General features: G+C 38.0%; 1 protein-coding gene across 4 annotated transcripts in view; it reads right to left on the bottom strand.

Moving 5' to 3' along the window:
* The window catches only part of Slc25a13 (solute carrier family 25 member 13), a 182,790-nt gene that overhangs the window by 15,657 nt on the left and 142,888 nt on the right, over window positions 1–24,245 (bottom strand). For all 4 annotated transcript variants that reach the window (XM_015488236.2, XM_015488234.2, XM_015488235.1 and 1 more), the window contains one exon: window positions 12,548–12,688. In XM_015488236.2, the coding sequence (XP_015343722.1) occupies window positions 12,548–12,688 (141 nt within the window). The remainder of the gene's footprint in view (window positions 1–12,547; window positions 12,689–24,245) is intronic.

The raw sequence follows: 24,245 nt of genomic DNA on the forward strand, positions 1-24,245 counted from the left end.
TAATTTTTGAATTGTTCTAATGCTCTCCACACTCATCATATCTGAGGTCTAGGAAGGTTCTTTAAAGGTACTCTAATTTCACTTAAAGTTCATTGTCCATAATCACTACAGGCCAAGTAGACAGGCTTAGAGATGCTGGCCACGGTACCATCACGGCAGAAGAACCATTTATTTTGCTTTCTTGACTTTTTGATGTAGACACTGTGCTGAAAGCCTCAGGGAGCTTTAATCAGTTCTTAAATTTCTAGAACCATCCATTTGGTTTTACTCTGGCAGTTCTCTCTGATATGAGACTGTCAAAAGATACAACATGTCAGTATTTCCCTGCACCCCCCACTCCTAGAGCTATCTCCAATTCTCAATGTCTTTTGTGCCTTTCTTCTTTTTCTTTCAAAGTTCTTCATTTTGGATGGTATCACACCTGCCCAATCAATCTGAAGTTGGGAAAAAAGCCAGTCCTGAAGGGTGGTGCTGATAAAGAAGTCGGGGCCAGGGCAGGTCTTTTTGCATGCTAATTCCTGCTTATTCTAGCTGTACCTGCAAACACAGCTCTAAACAGACTATTTCTAATACAGGGAAAGGTAATTACATTCACAAAGGCACCTCTGTGTTGGGCTGGGCACCAGGAGCCAGCAGGTCTGGGAGACAGAGGCTTAACAGAGACTCCAGCAGTGAATACACATTGTCTAGCATGGGGGAAAAATGCCAGACTGAGGGACCCTGCAGCATTCAAGACAACAGTGGTGCACCTTGTCTGAGAAGGTTATTTAATGCTTCTGGCACCTGTCGTCAGAGCCACCCCTCTTTTCCTACCTTACAGGTTTAGAATTTATTTGGCATGTATAATTGTATATTTTGATCCTGGAGCTACAAACAATGGGCAGCATGTCATGTCTTGATCCCTTAGCATTCTTTGTGACTTCCCCTAAATGAGTTAACCCTTAGATATGCAGCCTGGCAGCATGCCTTCTGCCCAGTCAAGAAATGGTTGACCTCAGGTGCTAGAGTGAGTTTCAGCATCTTGCTGAGAAACATCACTAGTGCCAAGACCTCTTATGTTATTGTCAGTGGTGTTGAAACCAAACAGACTGGCCAATAAATGAATGTTTGGTATCACTAAACATCAAAATGACATCCATTTGAATATAAAATGTAGTTTACTATTTGGTTTTTAGTTCACAGACTTTTAAAACATTAGGTTCTCCTTAATTTCATTGAAATTCTTAAAAGATAATCTTGGCAACCCCGAGGTTTTTTGTTTGTTTGTTTTTGTTTTGTTTTGTTTTGTTTTAAGTAAATGCCACTGTCAGTCCCAGCTCTCTACTGTTCTGCTGTTGTATGTTGCCTTGTCATTGATGATGTTCATCACTTACATGAACTGGAATTTTTTTACATGGACCTTTAGTCTCCAAGCTGCCACTCTTGCCACCTTCACAAAGCCGATCTGTGACATGTATCCCACCTTTTCAATTTTTGTTACCTTTCCTTCCTCTCCCCCACTCACTCACACCATTACCTGCAAAGTCTATTTCTCGTGTAGGTGTTTACACTGAGAATGTTAATACGCCTGGTTAATGTATTACAGTCTTTGCTATCTTCACTTTCCTCTTGTATAAACACATGTTCTTTAGACTACTTAAGTTATAAGCAATCCCCATTTTATGATTATGAATTTTAATTTTACCTTAAAACATTAAGCATTTATAATTACCATGTATAAACATATACATACATATACAAATTAATTAAGGCAATGCTGTTTAGAGTAAACATTTATTACTTTCTTTGCTTTTCATTTCCGTTGCATTTCCACCTGTAATCAATTTTCTTCTACTTAAAGTACATTTTATAATTTCCTTTATTAAGGCTTTACTGGTGATGTGTTCTTCCAGTCTAAAAATGTTTTCATTTTTCTCTCCGTCCCTAAAATACATATTTACAGGGTATAGAATTCTAGGTGGAAAAGTTTTTTCTTATAAACACTGAAGATACCATTCAACTGTCTCCTGGCTGTCATTATTACTAAATTAACTGTCAGTTCAACTGTTGCCCCCTTGGAAGCAAATCTGCCTTTCTCTCTGGCTACTTAATAGGTTCTCTTTAGTTTTAATGTTCAGCAATTTTAGTCTACTGTGTCTAGTTTGGATTACCTTTATCTCATAATTGCAATCTGTTGTACTTCTTGAGTCTGTGGATTAATGACTGTTATAAGATCTGAAAAATCTTCAGCTATCATCTTTCCTTTCTTTCAAGTTTTGTTTTATACCGATTAGACCATCTCACACTTTTCTCTGTCTCAATTTCTATGTCTCTCAGAAATACATACTGGATAATTTCACATATTCCAGTTCACTAATGCTCTCTCTGACTGTGTTCAATCTGTTGTCAAAGCCATCTGTTAAATTTTAATCATTATAAATATTTTCACTTTTTAAAACATTCTCTTAATATTTCTGATAACTTAAAAATTTATAACCAGGAATGGTGGTTCATGCCTGAAATCCTGGCTATTTGGAAGTTTGAAGCAGAAGGATTGCAAGTCTGAGGCCAGCATGTGCAACTTAACTAGACCCCATTTCAAAATAAAATTTAAAAAAGGTCTGGGAATATAGCTCAGTGGTAGAGCACTTGCATAGCAGGTGTGAGACCCTGGATTTGATCCTAGTATCCCCCAATCATTAAATCTTTGTAGATTTAATATGCTTCCCCATGGTTTTTGTTATTTCTCCTTAAAGGGCCTCACTGCCTGTATGACTTGAGATTTTCTAATGTGACTTGTTCACTTCCTTGTAACACAGTCTATGAAAATTTTAAGGCCTGGGTTGAATGTGGGTTCCTCTAGAGAAGACTTATGTCTGCTTTTGTCAGACACAAAGGAGCACCGTAAGTTCAAGACTGTTTAAAAATAAATTATCAGCTTGACATTTTTCTTATCATAAAAGAAATAGAAATTCAGCCTATAAGCCCATGTAAGACCAGCTCAGGATTTCTGATTCTTAGGAGAGGGTTTCCTCCCTAGCACCTTTTCTCTTCCTCCACTGAGAAGTAAGGCAATTTTCTTTGCAACTTAGAGTAGAAGAGGCATTATTATTTTACCCATCCACTGGGGGTACAGCTCTTTGTGGTCCATGTTATGGGGGATGATTTTCTTTAGGACCAGAGGTAGGGTTAAGATTAGTGATCCCAGAATAGACACATCAAGGAAACCCTCATTATCAGGGCTATGCACACATAGGGCTGGCCCCTGGAAGTAAATATCCCCTTAAATTTTGTCACTGAAGTCCTTTGCTTGACTTACCTTAGTCTCCACCCTGTTCTTTTTATATTTACTTCTTTAGGCAATACCTAGCTGTCCCACATAGCTTCAAAAATTCTGCTGTCATGTATAACTAATTAGAACAAATTTAAAAAGTCATTAGCATATGCCAAAGTTTACAATAAAAAAAAAATTAATGCTCAACTTCAGGTATTTGGCAAATGTCTTCAAGGCAAAAGTCAGCTTTATGGTTCTGCTGAATTCACCTCATTTTAGGCTTAAACATTCCAAATTTCTTTGCTATAATTTGAAAAGGTTTTTTAAAAATACATTGTAGAGGGGCCTGGAGTTGTGGCTCAGTGGTGAAGTGCATTCGAGACACTGGGTTGGATCCTCAGCACCACAAAAAATAAATAAATAAAATGAAGGTATTGTGTCCACTTAAAAATGATTTTAAAAAACCCAAAACATTGTACAACATTTTAAGTTGTTTTTAACTGGATGATCATTTTTGATCTGCCAGTAGCTGAAAACCCTATAGAGTTTAGGCCTTTTGGAGGAGACACTTAAGCTGGTTCCTTGATACTGTCTCTAGACACATTTCCTTTAAAACATGGAATGATTATGTAGGTAGTGCCCCTTGCTAATTTTTTTAAAAATTTTCTCCTTAATGTAGATCACCAAATTTGGGGGGTGGGGGCGCTTTTCCCCCAACCTTTCTTAGTACATCAGTGAGGCCATTTGTCTATAACATCAATGATTATGACTACTTAGCTAACTGAGATGGGGTTTTCTGTGCCTCACCACTCCATGCAACTCTCTGAAAGCTCTCTCCCTGAAGAGGATGACTTCTCAGAGAAGTACCCAACTTTAAAAAAAATATATTAAAAATGTATCAACTTAAATATGGAACTACATCTGAATTCTGCTTCTCCATACCAAAAATAGTACATTTTAGGAGCAAGAATAGAATACAGGATTTGTCATCAGAAACCTAGCCTCAGATCATCTCTCTGACATTGGGTAAAATTCTCAGAATCTCAGTGCCTCAACTTTCTCATCCATGAAATGCAAAATTTTTACACACTAAACTTAAATCCAATGATTAGAATAAGGTACCTAGTGTAATATCTGGCACAAGACCTCCAATAAAAGGTAATGATAATTACTATTATCAATGAAAAGCACATTGTCCTATTGGAATGGAAAATGGAAGTTCATACCTGAATCATTCATTGTAGGGTTTGGCATTTATGAGGTTAAGATACAATCTTTTATTTAGTGAAAGACCCAATTCTACCAAATAAGTTTATAAGAGTTTACTAAGTTGATCAGACCCAATAGGCCTCTTTATTTACCATGACACATTTATCTGTTTCATTCTGTAGTCAATTAACATTTCTTAAGCCAGCCAGTTTTTAAATGCATACCTTGGTCACAACTGGAAACCAGAGAATATAAGGATGACTTAATGGAAACAGAAACATATCCATTACTTCTGGAAAATATATTCACAGCCACTATGAACAGTGAGTTAGTAGCATCATTTTATATAGTTTGACCATGAAGGGCAGTATATTATAGTCTGAAAGTTAAGATAAAAGACCTGTCTTAAAACTAATCCTGTGGGCACTCAGCAAGAAACAACAAAATTAGAACAAAACAAATAATAGGAAAAAAAAACTGGTAAAAATGTTTGTCTCTGGAAAGATAGGTTACTGCTGCTTGGGGCTAGGGAACATAATATGTTATTGTTAGATATCCCTTTGTATCTGAATTTTAAATGAACTTTTAAAAAGAACTTTATGGCAGTAGAATTTTATGTTTATATTCTCTCATGCCCTCAATACTGATCACACAGAAGGCAATGATACTATATACATCTCTGAAACTCCAGTACCTACTGAAGTGCTAGTACACAGTGAATATTTGGTGAATGAGGAGCTGGGGATATAGCTCAGTTGGTAGAATCGTAGTAAAATATACATAACCTAAAATTTATTGTCTTCAGCATTTTTTTTTTTTTTTGTGATGATGGGGATTGAACCTAGGGCCTTGTGCATGTGAGGCAAGCACTCCACCAACTGAGCTATATCCCCAGCCCTGTCTTAAGCATTTTTAACTGTACAGTTCAATAGGGTTAAGTGCATTCACACTCCAGAACCTTTTCATGTTGCAAAACTGAAATTATTTACCCACTGAACACTACCTCCCATTATCCCCTCCCTCCGGGCCATGGCAACCACCATCCCACTTTCTGTCTCTGCAAATCTGACTATCCAGATACTTCATACAAGTGGAAGTTTGTCATACTGTCCTTTTGTGATTGGTTTATTTCAATTGGCATAATGTCCTCAAGGTTCATCCATGTTGAAGCATATGTCAGAATTTCCTCCCTTTTTCAGGATGAATACTATTCCTTTATATGTATTTGCCAGATTTTGTTTATCCACTCATCTGAGCATGGACACTTAGGCTCACTTGTCCTATGTTTTTAAGAATCTCTCTCCCCTGGCTTCTTTAACACTTTCAATTCCTTTGGGAACTATTTTATAGAAACAATGTTTTTCAAGACATCTCCTTTTTATTTGCTATTCTGAAGTCCAAAGTTGAACGCCTAGCTTAGAGGAGATTGCTGACCACACAACATTAGAAATTAGGCCCGGGACAGAATTAGGTATTTTTACAAGAATCTCTTAGTTGTTATTCTATAATTAAAAATTAATAATAACTTGTACATCATACGCTCTCTGTGCTTAAGCTCCACCTTGTGTTCTTTGTATATATGTACTTTAATAAATCCCCATAATAACCTTATGATTATTTCCCTGGCATTCCCCTACTGAAGCCAAATTATATTTTCTCAAACATAAAGCTGCTCAGGCCATCCATCTCTGCCTTCCACCTGGTTCATGTGTTCATTATTCAAGGCCATCTCCTTCAGAAAGTCTTCCTTGCCATATCTCTGTGAGTCAGCTCCACCTCCTTTATAGCCTGTGCATACACCCTTGGACAGCTCTTCTCAACTGTATACACATAATTTCTATGGATCTGTGAACTTGGCTAAGTGCCACCACAAGATGGTGAAGTCTTTACAAACCACACTTACTAAATTATTTTTGTATCCCTGGTTTAGGGCATCTAGGGCAAAGCTTGCTGGGTGGAGAAATGGGTGCCTCTGAAACTGGATACAGATAGCCCCCCTATTTACTTTGACTTTCCCAACATCATGATCTTTTTGGGCATTATTCACCAATCCACTTTCTCTGCTCTAATATCCTCTAATAATGTGGAAACACCTGGCTTTTAGTTATATTATGGGCTCAATAGGTATTTATCAGGTATCTACTTAAGTGCCAGAAAAGTTATAAAACAGCAATGAAGAAAGGTTGCTGCTACAAATACACTCTAGATAAGGGAGACATAGACACACAAAGAAGGACATTAGATGGTGATGCATACTGCTGGAGAACTGGAAAGGGGACCACGATAGTAAGTGGCCTGGCAGTCTTACTGAGAAGGCATCTGTTGGGCTAAAGGTTCAGGGGAAGAGCCTTTGGGCAGACTGAAGAACAAAAGGGAGAAAGCATGAAATATCTGAAGAAAGCAAAGGAAGCCAGCAGAGCTAGCTCACAGGATGTTGACACAAAATGGAGGGTGAGGAGGAAAGGCCCCCAGGCAAGCAGTTGGAGATCTGCTCTAACTGCAAGAGAAAGTGCTGGAAGGTTTTCCACTGGGGAGCAGTTTCTGTAGAGCCCACTAGTTTTTCATTTCCTTCTGGTTTCTGCCCAGATACCTCATTCTAGAGGTCTTCCCTGACCACCCTATTAAAATGCAGCCCGGCCTTCTTTGGCCCTTCTATATCCCCTTACCCTGCCTTTTAGGTCTAAGCACCACTTGATGTTATATATTTGTTTTCTTGATGGCAAACTTTTCCTATTCACCAAACTGTGAGCAGCCAGTTGGTTTTTCCCAACCATCTCCCAGATATATCATTGCTTGTTTTTGCAAGATATGGACAATATCTTCAATATTCCCAAATGGCTAGAACAGCACCAGGCACATAGTTAGCTCCCAATAAAAGTGGGCTGATGGATCTTGTTACTGTCTCTATGGTTTTGCCTTTTCCAGAATGTCATGTACTTGGACTCATGTAACATGTACCCTTTTCAGATCAGCTTCTTTCACTTAGTAATATGCGCTTAAAATTGTTTCCATGTGTTTTCACAGTTTGAGAGCTTGTTTCTTTTTAGCATCAAGTAATATTCCATTGTCTGCATGTCCCCAGTTTGTTTATCCATTCACTTAGTGAAGGACATCTTGGTTGCTTCTAGGTTTTGGCAATTGTGAATACAGTTACTATAAATATTAAGAAAGTGTATTGTGTGAATTAATCTGACTTACATTTTAAATGGATCATTCTAGCTGCTGTAATAACAATGAATTTGGAGTCAAAGTCAGAATAAAGTCCAGATGAAGACAGAAGTATAAGTGGGAGAGTGAGAGCAGCCATTAGGGTAGCAGTAAAACCAAAGCATGCCCCTTGATGTCAGACAACTAGTGTTCAACACATTCTCAAAGCAATAATTAAACAATTTCATTCTTCATGTGGGGCATATGCATATAAAAAGAAATTTATAAAAGCTGATAAACTGAGGAATTATTCGTATAAGTACTATGTGTTATCAGGATAAAATTAAACTGATGGAATTTGATTAGACCTATTAAAACTAAAAAATGTACATGCCCCTTTGACCTGATATCTTCACTCCTAGGAATTTATTCTTTGTACACACTTATAAAAGAATATCAAAATACCAAATTATACTGTTGCATAGTGTGTATATATGTATAAGTAACCAATGCCACTATCATGTATAATTTTAATGCACTAATTTAAAAAAACAAAAAAACATTATCAAAATAAAACACAGGGAAGTTCACCAGGCATTGCTTGTATTTCCACACTGGAAGAAACATAAGTATTCATTAAGAGGAAACCAGGAGACTTGAGTTGTGGCTTGCACGTGCAAGACCCTGGGTCTAATCCTTAGCACCGCCTATAAATAAATAAAATAAAGGTATTGTGTCCAACTACAACTAATATATATATGAAATCAGTTAAAAGAAAACTTATACCCAGCATGGGGGTGGTGGGTGAGAAAAAACTTTTAAATAATTGTATACCACTATCAAATAAAACAAGGAGAGAAAGAGTTTTAACATACATTGTGCCTAGAAGTACTCTATTTGTACTAAAACACCACAGGCTATATTGATATTGGTAAAGTTTAAAATACAGAGAGAGAAAGAATGAAAGGGATGAGGAGACAATACTGATCTAAGTAGACAAATTTTTCCAAGGATTTATAAAAAATTTAAGCAGCAACTATTTGAAGAGAATGGAAAAGTAAAGGTTGGAGAGAGAATTTTACCCTCCATATACCCTTCTCAATAGTTTAAGGTTTTAAAAATATCAACTTGTATTTTATTTGAAGATTTTAAAAAACAAACCTTTGAGAGAAGTAACAAAATAAACAAGAACACACAGACATATCATTGCTTGCTTTTGCAAGATATGGACAATAGCTTCAATATTCATTTAGACACAATGGATGAACTCAGGTACACACTGATGCAGGTAGTTGAGAAACACACTTGAAAACTGTCAAACACACTGGGTGAAACGAATGCCTTTGATCAGAACACAACAGCCCATATTCCTAAGCAACTTTCTAGTATAAGCCCGTGTTTTATTTGTGATTATGCAATTTGAAAACTGTTTTGAACAATGCTTGATGGATCCTAGCTCTCAGTGCTTTACTAAACAGTTTTTGTCTCCGAAAAGAGGCATGAACTCTTCTGGGCTTCCTAAGGAAGCATCTATTGACCTATGATAGCTCTGCTGCCATTTAATGTTCAACAACAAATTTTATAAGTTGAGAGCTCCTATGGAATAGGTAACATTCAAAAGTAGATGAATGCAACTTTCTTTCCTATGAGAGAATCTGACTTATTTTATACTCCAGGGGATTATGCATAAAAGAAAATCTTTCTAGGAAAAGATAATTACATCCTCATATAGTTTTTTGTTGTTGTTTTTCAATGCTGAGGATCAAACCCAGGGCCTTATGCATGCTAGGTAAGTGCTCTTCTACCCAGCCCCAACCTCTTACATTCTTAAGAAATGTAGTATATGTTAAAGATTTTTTTTTTCTTAACTACATCACAATCAGGCAGCTCTTCCAAAGGCAATGATTTATTCTGACTTTACTTCAACCACCTATTTTCTGCATGCTATAACTACAGCTCTCTAAATGTCACTATTTTAGAGGGGGGCTTTGTTTACTATATTGGCTCTAAACTATTTCTAATTTCAGGAATGTGAAATGTTTGCCAAATCCACTCTTTTTCAGTTGCAAATGTATTTCTAAAGCAAGAATTCTAATTGCCATTTACTGGGAAGTTGCAGAATAGTTAGGTATTTTGCAAGTCAATTCAGGAGAAAAACAGAAAGCTTGCTTAAGTCCAATTCAGGTAAGGTTAAGCTCAGCAGGCCTAGACACACAGACAGAGCCAACTTCTCACTCCTCCTGTGCACGCCATTGTAATGTTAACAGAGCAAACAAAAGACCCCAGGGGAAGAGAAGGCAGATTACCAGCCCCAACAAAAACTATGACAGTGGTCTCTTTTAAGACCCACAGGGAAGGACACAAACCAGACTTAAAAGTATTAGTTCACTTCTCGCCATTTGCATTTTTCTACCCAATCAAGGCAACAGAGAAAGGCACTATTGCTAAAAAGAGCTACCTTGAAACAAAACCACATTAAATTCAGGGCAATATTAAAGCTGTGATGCTCCCTAAATGGAGGGAGCTTAACCTACTGAAATGATTTCTGACCAGCAAAGGTGAGGAAGGATAGGTAAAGTGGGGTGGGGCTGGCACCCATTTCACTAGGTAAGGGAGAGGCTGGAAGCCAGGATATCAAAAATGAGGATCAGCTAGAGTGGTAATGCAAGAGCCAGTTGACTGAAAGGAGCAGACACCACAGAGAGGTGCATGTCCACCTAAGGAAGACTCACAAGTCTCCAGGAATTCAGTTGATATGGATGGCCAGCATGAAGGTGGAGACTGCCAGGTCATTCTCTTGCAAAGAAACCAAGTTTCCAGCCCAAAGCACTAGTGACTTCACTTGGTAATTATCAATACACCAAAAACCAGTGTATTGTGAGACAGTGTCAAGCTCTGTGGAATGCCTCTGAACTAGATTAAATCACTAGACTAGTAATTAAACTAACTTTACATGGGAGAGTTCTCTTGCTCAAACTTGAGCAATCCTGCTCATTTCAGGAAAGCAATTTTAGCACAAAAGTGGAAACAAGCAACTTCTGAGCCTCTGTTTCAGCTCAAATACCAAGGCTGGCAGCCTCTGTTCACCCGACTGCAAAACCAGGATACCAACTACTTCCAAAGAGTGTTAAAGGGAATTAAGATTATGAAATAATGTGAAGATGAAAAGCACAAAGTCCCTGGCTCGTAACATCTGCAGGTGATTTAACAGGCCCTGTTTCTGTATCAGCAAACAAGTTTTTACCATTTTATCCATCTAGACATTCTGATGACAGTCACCACCAGAGTACCCAAGTGCTTTTTACCAGACAGCCCCATTGAAAGACTCCTTGGCATCCTGTCAAAATGACAAGCTGCTACATGGTGTTATACACCGCAAGAGCCTAAAAATTTTAGAAAAGAAGATGATTTCAAACTGATCTATGCTATGCCTCATGATAATACTGTTTATTTCTTATAGCTGGATAATGAATTGGTAAAGAAAATAGCTATAGAATACTGCTTACTGCACAATCCCTGATTGAGCATCTTAAGTGCTGCTTTAAAAAAAATCAGCATTTTTATTCTCAAAAACCACATATGCTTAAGTAAATAAGGCAAGTTGTTCCTATCTCCCCAGATCAATCTCATTAAGGAGGACATCACATTGTATTTGATTCTTACAAAGGCTCAGCTTATGGGGTGCTCTTTCTAACCACTTGACCATGATAAATATCATTTGGGGAATGTAGATGTGCCTGAAATGACCTCAATTATTATTAATTCTGGATATTTAGTGAGATTACCTGAAGAATTCTGGGTAGTCAAAAAGGGGGAAAAAAGTATTGGGGTAAGATCTCACAAATGCTGCACTGAATGTCAAAACAAGATATTAAAAAGTTCTCTAAAAAGCAATATGGTAGTAAACTGAAATTCATGGGGATCAATTATACCCACTCGGTATGAACTGAGACCAGGAAAACAGAAATCAACTCTCTCAATATTATATGTCTGTGGGATAAAATTTCCAGGGACAATATTGTACACGAAGATGAAAAGAGCTATATCTTGCAGAGGGTAAAAACGAAGACAGTATGCTCTGTAAAACCACATTAATAGATGATTTAAAAAAAAAAATTAAGTAGTGATCAAGACACTGATTTAAAATTTACAAGAATAACTGGAATAAGACATTTCTTGATATTAGCTATGGGAACAAACCATTATTAATTTCATATAATTGTTTTTATAATTTCTGTGTAAATATAAGAAACTACTTTAAGTATACATTTGACTTCTCCCCCTATGTTCTTAAAGGTTTACTTATTCAAGTTGGCCTAAACATTTTTTTGGAATCTTACTGAAAAATGGTGATAGTCTTAGAGCAGGGCATATATACAAATGATTTTGGTATATTTCATTACAACTTTATGGTAGAATGGTGTGAATGAAAATTTTCAAATATCCTCTGAAAGTTTGGTTTTTACAATAATTCTGAAAAACCATTTCTAAATGAAAAATGGTTAAGATTTATAATAATTGAGAGGTGGCGTAGACATAGAAAACACAGATAGGGCCAATGTGTAGGATTAGAAAATAAAATTCTTGCCCTGGTATAGGTTAACTGAACTCAGGATGCCTCCTGAAGATGGTGCCCTAGGATTCTTGCATATATTCCTCATGAAGGAGGACATGGAGAATTAGATTTTGTATCAATAACAAATCAAAATAAAGCCCCAGCCAGTGATGCTGTAAAGAGTTGTGCTGTGGACACCATTCACATCATAGTCAGCTTGGATTTGTGTATCTGTGATGGCAGTTTTTTGGCAGATGGAAGAATGGGTACCTCCCTATGGGTTCCAGAAGACCATTTCTTCACAGGAAAAATCAATTTCATGTTGATGAACAGTTACTAGTTTAGCAAATGATCAAGCAATCAAACAAATGATTAATAGATACCTTGTAGATGCCAAAGAACCCCAGATCTCGCAGGACGGACAGAGCACTGACTCGGGGTCCAGTGGTGATTTCTCCAGCCACTTGCAAACGGATCTTGACAATTTCTAAAGGATTTGTGAAAATCACTTGGGAGCCTCCAGCCTAAAAAGATAGAGAAAAGATTTAAGATCAAAGCTGGGAAATGGTAAGGTGGGTCACAAAGAAATGAACAATTATTCTCAATAAAGCTTAGAAGTTCTGTGCTAAAGAGACTCTAGTTTCAGTCTTTGTCCCATCAATTAAAACAGCTTGTTGATCAAAAGCTTGAATCAAAATATAGTTACTGTCTAGAAGCCTCAGGCGGAGATCCTGCCTCCTTAATGTGGAGGCTGTGAGAGCACCAAGACCAGAAGATTTCCCATTGGCCTTACTTGAATCCTCATTCAATAGCAAAGACTCTTTGAAGTACAAGCAACTGCCACACAGGCTCAAAGCCACGTATGCAGAGGAAGAAATAAAATCATGTTATTATCCAAACACAGAGACACACTTACCTCTAAGAATAGGAGGGGAACAAGGACGACAAACGTTCTTAAATAATGGATTTTGTGATTCTAGGATGATTCAAATATCACCAGTGCTATGGTTTAGAGGTGAGGTGTCCCCTAAAAGCTCATGTGTGAGACAATGCAAGAATGACTGGGTTCTGACAGCCTTGACCCAATCAGTGAAATAATCACCTGATAGGGCTTAACTGAGTGGTAACTAAAAGCAGGTAGGATGCGGCTGGAGGAGGTGGGCACTAGGATACACCTTGGGAATTTATATTTTGTCTGGTGAGGGGAGCACTCTCTCTCTCTCTCTGTATCTCTCTATTCCTAGGTGCCATGCCCACAACTGCTTTCCTCCACCACACTCTCTGCCATCATGTTCTGCCACATGTCGGGCCCTGAGGAATGGAGTTAGCTATCTATGGATGGAGATCTTTGAAACCATCAGTCTCCAAATAAACTTTTCCTCCTCAAATTGTTCTTTAAGTCTTTCAGTCACAGTAGCAAAAAAGTAAAAAACAGCCAGAGAACACATCCACTTAGGTTAAAAAACAATCTTAAAAAAAATTGTGGGGGCTGGGTTTGTGGCTCAGTGGTAGAGTACTCGCCTCACATGTACAAGACCCTGGGTTCGATCCTCAGCACCACATAAAAACAAATAAGTGACATAAAGACATTGTGTCCAACTACAACTAAAAAATTAATATTTTAAAAAAATTCGTGGCTCATCAAATACCATTTTATAGAATTATAATTTTATTTATTACCTGTGGAGAGAATTATTCTTTTCATATAAGATAAATGGTTTGTCAAAGTAGTAAAAATATGCATTAAATCAATTATGGTCTAAACTATAAACAATGTGTGTTATTTCATTCCAGAAATGGCTGGATGCCACTCCTCCAAGAACATTAGTGAAATCTTTAAAATGCACTATACAGGAAATTTTAAGCTAGCTATTTTGAAGCTAAGCCTATGCTTATTATCAGCAATTATATTATTTCATAGTGTACTTCAACTTGCTATTCATTGTCACGAATATACTAAATTTTATATACCCAAACTAAGGTTACTATGTAGCACAGTTCAGAATACCTGTTATACAGTAACCTCACCAAAGCCAGACCACAGACACAGAGCTGCCGTTTTACAGCTTAGTAGATGTCATTAGGGCAACTGGTACAATATCACACCAAACTAGATTCTCTACTCTCAGTCCTCAATGTATGCAGCCTCATAAAATGGTCTTGGCTAATTATAACTGGCTACAAAGATGGTCTTTGAAGACCATTATTATTTATAATAGATGACAGTAAGTAAGAAACAAAATAAATATACAATGACAAGGGATAGATTAATTTGAGCATGTCCACATATTGAGATACTGTGCATTTAAAAAAATAATTGTGTGGAGAAATATTCAATAGATACTGTTAATTAGAAACTCTAAACATTAAATATGTTTAAAATACATGTAGGCTTTTCCCCCTGATGTACCCTACTACACAGAAGACATACACCAATGTGGTGCTTTGGGAGTAGTAAGATTTCAAATAGTTTACTTCTTCTATTTTTTTCATGTGTGTGTGTGTGTGTGTGCGCGCGCCCACATTATATATATGTAAAATATATATATATGTGTACACACACATATATAGAAAGAGATATCATATGCTACTTCTATAAAGAAAAATAAATACTTGTGCATAACTTCAAAGAAAAATGTTAATTTATTAACTCTAAATCAAATTGTTTTTCCATTTTTACCAATTTGATATCATAATCAAGACACAGTTGTTCTTAAAAACAGACAAGGATTTCCCCTCTCTCCACATTTAGACAGGAACACCATTTACCAGCGTTGACAATGGCAGACTATCTCTTCTTGGCTGCTTTTATCATGATATGCTCATCGGCTTCACCTCTAAGGGGATGAGCCAAATGAGCTTGGTAGGAACGACCTGGATTGGGCTCACTGAAAGACCCAGGAGGCCCTCATAAAGTAGGAAGCAGAGAATGGGGTGGCACCCCAGAGGGTGGAGTGTCCTGGTCCACAGGCAGCCTGTTCCCTTACTCTATGGCTCAGAGCAGCCCTGCTTGGCTCATATGCTGCCACTGCCTTACTTGGTAAGAACATCCCCTGCCTGTCTACTGCCCTTAGTGTTCTGTGGATTTGTATTTATCTTTTCAATGGATCATGAAGGAAGCTGTTGAAGGCTGCAGAATGAAGAGATGAAACAGATTTTTGTAACTACACTAAGTGTATGATAAGCATTCTGTGTGTGCTTCTGGATCAGAAGCACACAGTGAAATGAAATGAAGCGTATAAAAGTGAAATGGTATCAAGAGACTCACAAAAATGAACAAAAATTTAAAATATAAAAACTATCTTATAGGAGCAAAATTGATGAGAAAGTTTCACCTGGATGGTGTTAGCTTGAGGGCTCATTTCTAAAAGAGCCAACAATGGTAAGATCATCTCTACTGGGGATAAAATAAAGTGTAATCAGAGCATACCATCTTCTTGGAGAACAGAAGAGAAATGCAGCCCACCTGCATTCAAGCCCTGGCAACAGAAGGTAAGGAGGTAGCTGAGCACCTTGTGTGAAGAGCCGGCCTTGGCCCCCACATCGATCAAATTCTTGCTTGCCAGGAAGAGCAGAGACCACGAATGTCCAGCTGCCACACAGTGCCCAAGACAGCACAGTGGTTCCACACATTCAGGTTTCTTTCCCCTTCTCCTAATGAGCTGGTTTTCCTTCTTGGCTGCAAATCACAATCACCTGCAGAGCTTGTGAAAAACAGTGCCTTCTAGACCCGACTCTACACAGCTCAATAATTTCTGCATTTGCCCTTATTAAAAAAATAATTATTTTGGGCAATGAGAGTTGACAGAGTTCCTTCAGTTCCTCACCGCCCTCCTGCATCAGCTTCCCAGGTAGCTGGGATTATAGGCATGTGCCAACATGCTTGCCAATCACTGTTAATTCCAAGGGTTTACTAAGTTCCGAGGGTTTACTAAGCCCCCCTTAAGACTATGATTTCTAGTCTCAAGTCTTCCATATTATTTCAGAGAGTAAATTTCACTTTTTACCTCTGATCTCATAACCAAATGCTGCTTTATTAAAGGGTACAATTTTTAGTTACAGATTGTTGTCTATTATCTTCTGTATTTACTATTGCTTGTAAAAGTTCTGAACAATGTATATTTAGTCAAATATAAATACTCAGCTCCCTGACTCCAAGCCAATTGACAGATAACCAATTCTTTCAGAACAGCCAACTGAGCTCTCATCACTGAGAATGATGCGAGACAAATCCACTTCAGAGAGTTCGTCAGGGGGAAAGAGTGCAATGATACCAGGAAAAAATAAACCCTGGTGGACTCAGGAAGAAAGAATCTACAGACTCAAAGTGGCACATTGTAAAGGTGTCAAAGATGAAACAGGTCCTTTGGAGTCAGGCTGGAAGGAAATTCGAGACTCTAAGGCACCGAGAGAAGATGCTTATCATCAGATGCACAGTGTCTGAGTATCACTGCGGCTTGACCACGGTGAATGAAGACCAGGAGTTGGATGAGCAGCAGGCAGAGTGGTGCTCTGTGGCCCACCTTAAAGACTTCATTTCACAGTACCTTAGCCATGTTGCTCCTTCACAGAGATCAAAGATAGCTGAATCGGCAGACAACGAACAGGAACACCTATTGTGTGCAATGTCTTTGTGTCTCTCATCACTTGAGAGCTCTGGCTGTGTGAAGATTCTGGTTTTTTGTGCATGCAATTTTGTCACAAATCATTTCCCCATGACTTTTTGGAGTGTGACAAGGAGGATGGGGAGATTTTCTATACTGAACTCCATGTGGCATATTGTTTTTACAGTGGGGACACTTTCTTCTCTACAGGTTTCCTGTCATAGTCTTTGTTACTGAATCCATCTTAGAAAGAAACACACCTATTAAAGACCACTTCTACAACTCCATCATTCATTCATTTATTTGTTTACCAAATATTTATAAGCAATGTGTTCAAAGTTTGTACTGGGAATTGCAAGGACACAAGACAAGAAAGCATTCCTGTCCATCAGGGGCTACTAAGGTATTGCTTTACATATACTGTGAATCTTTTAGTCATTCAAGGTGTTTGCTTTTTTTTTTTTTTTTTTCCAGATTTTACCAAGGAGTAAATGGAGACCGGAAGAAGATTAAAGCAATTGTTATGAGCTGAATTGTGTTGTACCATAAGTCATAGCTGACCTTGACTAACCCCTCTGAGGCACCTAACTACCAGCGCTTCAGAATGTGACCATGTATTTGGAGATAGGCCTCTGAAAAGAGAATTAAGTCAAAATGAAGTCTTTAAGGTGTGCCTTAATCCAATCTCACTGGTATTCTTATAAGCACAGGAAATTAAACACAGACACTTAAGGGTACGGGGAAAAGGCTATGTGAGGACTCAGGGAAGACAGTGATCTCTAAGCCATGGAGGGAGGCCTCAGAGAAACCAATCCTGCCAATACCTTGATCTTGGACTCCCATGCTTCAGGAATGTGATAAAATAAATTTCTGTAGTTTAAGCTGCCCAGTGTAGGGCATTTCACTTTGCAACTAATATTGCAGTTTGCTTAGGCTACCAGGAAAGCAAGCAGAAGAAAGAATTCTCTATGGAGTTCAATAACTACATGACTTACAAGTGTAGGAAATGGTATGCGAGAAAAGGTAAAACTATTCCATGTGATAAGAGTTAAGGTCCAGACAAATTGGTATGACAGTTCAGAGGAGGGCAAGAGTTCTGGCTGGGATGTTCCAGGAAGTGGTAAAGCACATAAGATAACATGGTGGGGTTTATAAAGATGATAAGATCTACATCATCATCCACCAGCATTCACCTGAGTGCTTACTAAACCAGGCATTGTGGTAAGAGTTTATAATCTTTTTTTTCCTGCTGCTGGGTTGGTCTTTTTAAGATCATAAAGTCTTTTAAGATTATAAACTAAAGCTGAGAGGAGTAAAGGAGGTTATTTACCTTGCCTAGGGTCACACAGCTGGGAAGATAGGACTTGGATTCTACCTGGAGCTACTGAAGTGACACCTGAGCACTCATACTGCTACTGCTATGGAAGTGGTATGAAAGAGGATAGCTGAAAATCCCTCTGCTGGGCCAAATCATGGAAGGTCTGTGACACCATCTTGATGGACAGGGTTGCATACCGGATTTGGTGCGTGTGAGCTTGTGGAAGGAAGGTAGTGGGTAAACATGGTTTAGGAGTTGGAGAGTAGTCTGACTAGTATCTACACATCAGGAAGGTGCCTAGGCAGCAGAGGAAGAGGGGGTATTAGGGAAAGAGAGCCCTGAGGCAGGGATAGCAATTAGGGTTAACAACCAGGGTTTTAGCAGAGTAGGTGAGAAATGAAAGTCCACAATTAGAACAATTACTTCTGTAATGAACTAGGAGGTGAGTAATGAATGCAATAGAGACCAAGAGGGTTTGGCTGCAGAATATGGGACAAAGAAGGACCCACATTTTTGCATCTCTTTAAGAGGAACAAAGGGTTTTAAAGAGAAATAGGACAAAAGGCAAGGAAGAGTGAGTTTGGAAAAAAGAAGGAGACATGTGAGGGCTAATTCCACATAAATCAGAAGCAGGGGAGTGATGGGGAAAAAAAAAAAACAACTGAAGGGAAGAACTTATATGGAGTGGGAGGAAGAAAAAAAAGAGACCTAAGAAGGGATGAGAAACCACCGATACACAGCAGTGTTACGGTCATCCGGGCACAGAAGGCAAGAGACAAGCTTACAGAAGGCAGGTGGCGAAGTGGCCAACGGCATCTGCTGACACAGGCAGGCTAAGTGGAGCCCACCAGGACCAGGGACCAGGGACCAGGGACCAGCGACGGCAAAGTGGAGGCTGAGGATTTAAAGAGCTGTGTGGTCTACACCTTCTGATGAAGGGGAAGATGATAGTGATTTGTGAGAGCAAATGAAAATTTACTTAGGGTAGTTAAGGAAAAAAGACCTGGGGGAAAAGGAGACTGTGGAGATGAAACAGAAGTAGAGATAATTACTCCTCAGTTAAGCAAAACAGCACAAGTTCCAAGTAGAGGAAGAGGAGAAGTGGAAGATACAAATATGAAGCCTTTGCTTTCATGACACTCATAGAACTGGGGAGCAATTTTGTTACAAGACCAAGACTGATGACTGGTCATTTTCCCATTTGTGCTTTGAAGATAAACAGAATCAAATGGAACAGGGTTTGGCACAAGGAGACACAAATCAAGGTCTGATGCATCAACCAAAATAATAGTCGATCCCCTTGGAAAATCAATGATAAGATAGTATTCTGGCTCTCCATAAGAAAGTTATGGTGAAGTCAGTCTGATCGGTACACAGGGCTGAAGTAGCTACTGACTCTAAAGACAGACAACTGCTCATGCATTCTGTTTCACAACCCAAATACACCAGGAGACACAATGGGCCCCCATCTGTTTTCACACAGGGCTCTGCATCTGCACCTGTCCCAGGGAACCCAGAACCTGAGCAGCCCAGTGATGGGTGCTCTATTAGGAGCCTACTAGGTGCACATAGGACTGTAGATGAGCAATGACTTAAGTTCAGTGCCATGTGGATTCTTACCCTGGCTATTATTGGCAAGTCCTGAACAAGAACATTTGATTAACTTACTCTATTCACATTGAATACTGGCATGGGTATAATAAAAAAATTCTGTAGCATTTTTAAGAAGATGGATCCTGACATTCAAAAACATGTATCTTTAAAGAGAAAGATGGAAATGGTACACCAAAAATAATCTTACACGTTAACTTCTTTTTTTAAAAAAATTTAAGTTTGTTTTAATTAGTTACACATAACAGTAGAATACATTTATGCACATTGATATATTATACATAAATGTGGTATAATTTCTCATTTTTCTTATTGTACAGGTTGTAGAATCATATCAGTCATGCAATCACATATATACATACGGTAATAATGTCTGTTTCATTCTACTATCCTTCCTATCCCCATATCCCCTCCCCTCTCTTCACCCCCTTTCTACTATTCAGATACTTCATGTCTCTTTAAACAAAAAGTTTTCTTCATTTTGATCCTATATATTTCATGTTGTTATTTCTGACTAATGCCACTTATTTTAAAAGAACTTTCAAAATGAAGAAAACTAGTTTTTTTGTTTTTTGTTTTTTTAAGAGACACAAAGTATCTAAATAGTAGAAAAACAAGCACTGTATGTAGTTCAGGAGATTCAATGGTATAAAGATGTCAATTTCTCTGTAAATTAATTTAAAAAGTAAATATAAAAACATCAGTTTTCTTATAAATGAATATAATAGTCAAACATTATAAAGGTATCATTTTCCCCCCAAATTAATTTAAGATTCAAAACAATTTTCTAAATAAAATCCCAATATGGTTTTCCAAAAGTGTGTGAAGACAGGAATGTTCTGAACAGTCAGGTAGAGAATTTGGTGTCCAAATACATTCACAAACTTCTATACTGTCAGAAAATTTCTAAGTGTAGCAGGACACCAGAGAAATGAAAAGATCCAAACATGGGGAGTCACTGAGTACCTCAAAAAGCCAGACAAGAAGTACTGCGGGGTGACACAGTCACCCCGTGTCTGTGGGGCCTTTCTATCTGTAGTTAGGAATCCCTCTGCCCAAAGCACATTATTTGGCGGCCTCCTAGTGAGTTACTATGATTTGCTAATCTTTTTTCTTTAAAAATGGATGAGTAGGATGTATTCATCATCAATCCCAGGGGCTGATGAGGAATACAGCTCAATCTTTCTGGGATAGCATCCAGAGCCTATTGACTCTTGCTTCCCAGGGTTCTGTTTTTTCTTTATCTATAGGCTATATAGTAAAGAGGTCCTGTGTGCTAGAGGAATCCAAAAAAATGAAAGTACACAAGTGCAAGGAGGTCAATATTTTGCTGCATAACATTCAGAGATGGTATGGGAATTATCTCTAACCAGGTGTGTTAGGGATCATTTTGCAGTCTAGTTTTCAAATTGATTTCCTATGTCTGAGGGCTCTCCAGCAGAGGGAAAAGCGGCCCAGTTGTGGACTCCAATTGCTCCTTCCTCTGAGGCACTTTTCCTCTTCCTTCCTTTCTTCAGTTTTCTCATGTGCCAATGCACCTCTCTTTCTGTCCTCTATGGCACTTGCAGGCTGTACCCTTTCCTCTAATATGTGGCTCTCCACACCTTGATTTCTATATTGACAGTTTCTAACCACACCTTGATTTCTATATTGACTGTTTTGGCCAGCCCTCTAACAATGTCCACAAACATTGAGTCTGCCCCTCAAGGTCCCTTTCTGACAGGATGGGTTTTTCCAACAACCAGGTGGAAGAAGTCACCTTGAGATTGACTGTTCAACAACAAACTACTCTACCAGTGTGACTAGAAATAAAACATAATTATAACTTTTTGAAAGACTAAAGTCCCCTGCAACCCCCCTACCTTAGGAAATCAGGGCCAGACATTTGTGGAACACTTTCCACGTAGCAGACACTGTGCTAAACTCTTCTTGTGCTCTCCCACATCCCCATAATCATGCCAACGCAGGCTGTGGTGTTCCTGCCTTTGGAGATGAGAAAACAGAAGCACAGAGTTCTGCCCAAGGCAGAACCCAGTCTGGCCTGATTTCAAACCAAAGCTCAGAACACTTATGCTTATTTGCTGACTGTTAAAGAAAATGAGCTTTAAAACTGATTCATTTTCGGTTTTCTTGCTTGAATGGAGTATCTGCCTGCATTTTTGGTTAATCTAGTCATGTGGACTGGAATTCCCATGTCGTGGTGAAACTCTGTCCATGAGATAAATAAATGATTCATAGACACTAATGCACATATGGAGGGGAAATATGAAGGGGAAATGTTTCTTTAGATACAATATAATTGGATTTTCATCAGATGCATTAAATTTTTCTTTGTATTTTAATAAATCTTGAGGAAACCAAACTAATGAGTAGTCAAATCCCTATATCATGCTAAATCTGAATCTAAGGCATGATTTAGATTCCAAAATTTACAACTGGTGATAATTTTAACTTTATTCAAATAACTTTGCAAAATGGTTATAAAGGTAGAGGTTTTACCTAAATATAGCATAGTGGCTCAAGGTAGGAAGGATGGATGTCTCACCTCTCAACCAAAAAGCCCAAGTTCACATCTCCTCATGATAGTTTGGCTACTGTGATTCTGTGTGTCCAGGAGGCTGAGAGCAACTAAGGGAAAGGAGATGGCAAAGCTCCAACTGGGCCAGCATGAAGCCCAAGTAGAGAGGTTCTATCTACACAGAACATTGTTATTTCCAAATACACTAATTTTTCACACGATATGGTTCTCATGGTGCAAAGTAAAAGTATAGGTTTGTTCTTCTAATGCTCCCCTCTGAAGTGGGCTAGAAGGACAGTCTGCAAAGAAACTGAAGCGTAGCTTCTAGCATGGCTTCTCTTAGGCCATGCCCAGATGCTTCTCCAAGTGTGGTTTCCTCTTCTCTTCCTCACAGTTTTGTGACCCAAATTCCATAATAGTTACATAACTATTTACTTCACTGTTGACATTTCTAACTCTGCAGAAGGAATTTTGTGATAGGGACTGGTACAGCTACCTCTTCTTTTTAGAAAAAAAAAAAGGAAAGAAAGAAACAGAGTCTTAAGAAATGAAATATTTAGAAAGGCAACATAATCTAGAATCCTAATATACTGTCCCATTTTCCCCAAGTAGTCTAAGAACAATGACCCTCACTAAATTGATGATATTCTTTAGGTCTAAGGTGTGGACGAGTCAGTTTTACAGTTAAACATGGATTTTCAAAATGACTGGCCACGGCTGCCTGCTCATTATTGTAAATATAAGAAGTATCAGCAGGCTGCATTAATGAATCTATAGGATTGGTTCAGGAGCTCTAGTTCCTGTTTCTCCACAATCCATTTTCTTTTACCTGTATGAACTAAACAAACCTTTCTCCAATGCTGCTTTATTGAGACAGCATGCCCAAACATTCTTTCCTGGGACCTGAGGAGTCAAAGTCAAAAGAACACTTAAGATGAAAAAAATAGGATGCTTTCCTATTTTTCCCCCAAACCATTCTAGTTTGGAGAATATTCAGAGAATGCTCACAGTCTTGTATTTAAAAACAATCAAAACCATGATCATTCTGTAGTCCACAGAAAACATAGTGTACTTTTTTTTTTTTTAATCTGGATAATTTCTGCTATGTTTTAAACTAAAAGCCTTAAATATAACCATAATTTAATCACTTTCCTTTAATTTGAATTCACATGGTACATACTTATAGCTACTTAAAAAATTAAGTGGCAAAATGTATATGAAGAATATGTATCTTGATATTTTAATTATGCTCAATTGAATGAACTTAGATTTAAAGTGCTTTTCACAAATGACATGTGCTAAGAATATCTAATTGCACACTGACATTCTAAAATATGTGCTTACATGTGTCAAAAATAGATTAATAAGAAGTTATGGAATATGACTTTTTTAAAAAACTAAAACCCAAATACATTATTTTGATTATTAAGATACAAACAAAATTGTAACTATAAATAAGGTCTATACTAGTAAATGCCTCATGTTTTATGTTACATTAAAATGACTATAAGTGATGACAGTATTTGCCATTTGAATAAATTAGAAAATAAAGGTTTCTTAGGAAACTTAAACGTCAACATATTTTCCATTTACTCTCTTACTAACGCAATGTTAAATAGAGACATGAAAATAATCTGTATACAGCACAAGTAGTATTATTGTATATGAAGGTCACAAGTACAAAACAGATATTCAACAAATACCAGTGAACTGATTAAATTCACATGCTTTGCTGTCTAGCAGTTGACTACTATTTCCAAGAACTGAAGGCAGGCATGCAGCACCTCATAAAGAAGTTACAAATGTGAGGCTACATGAAGTCCAAGGCCATTCACTCTATCTGGCTCTGAATGTAAAGTGTGTTAGGCTCAGTGTCCTCACAAGAAATGCCACCCTCCTGCAATCAGAAACTTAAGTTCTCATTGCAAGCTGAGAAAAGTACTTCTTAAATGCTAGTTATTGCGGGCTGAATTACATACCTCCAAAACTCATACCTGGAAGTCCTAACTCCAAAAGGATTCAGGATGACA

This window comes from Marmota marmota, unplaced genomic scaffold (assembly GCF_001458135.2).
Source record: "Marmota marmota marmota unplaced genomic scaffold, marMar, whole genome shotgun sequence".
Lineage (NCBI taxonomy): Eukaryota > Metazoa > Chordata > Mammalia > Rodentia > Sciuridae > Marmota > Marmota marmota.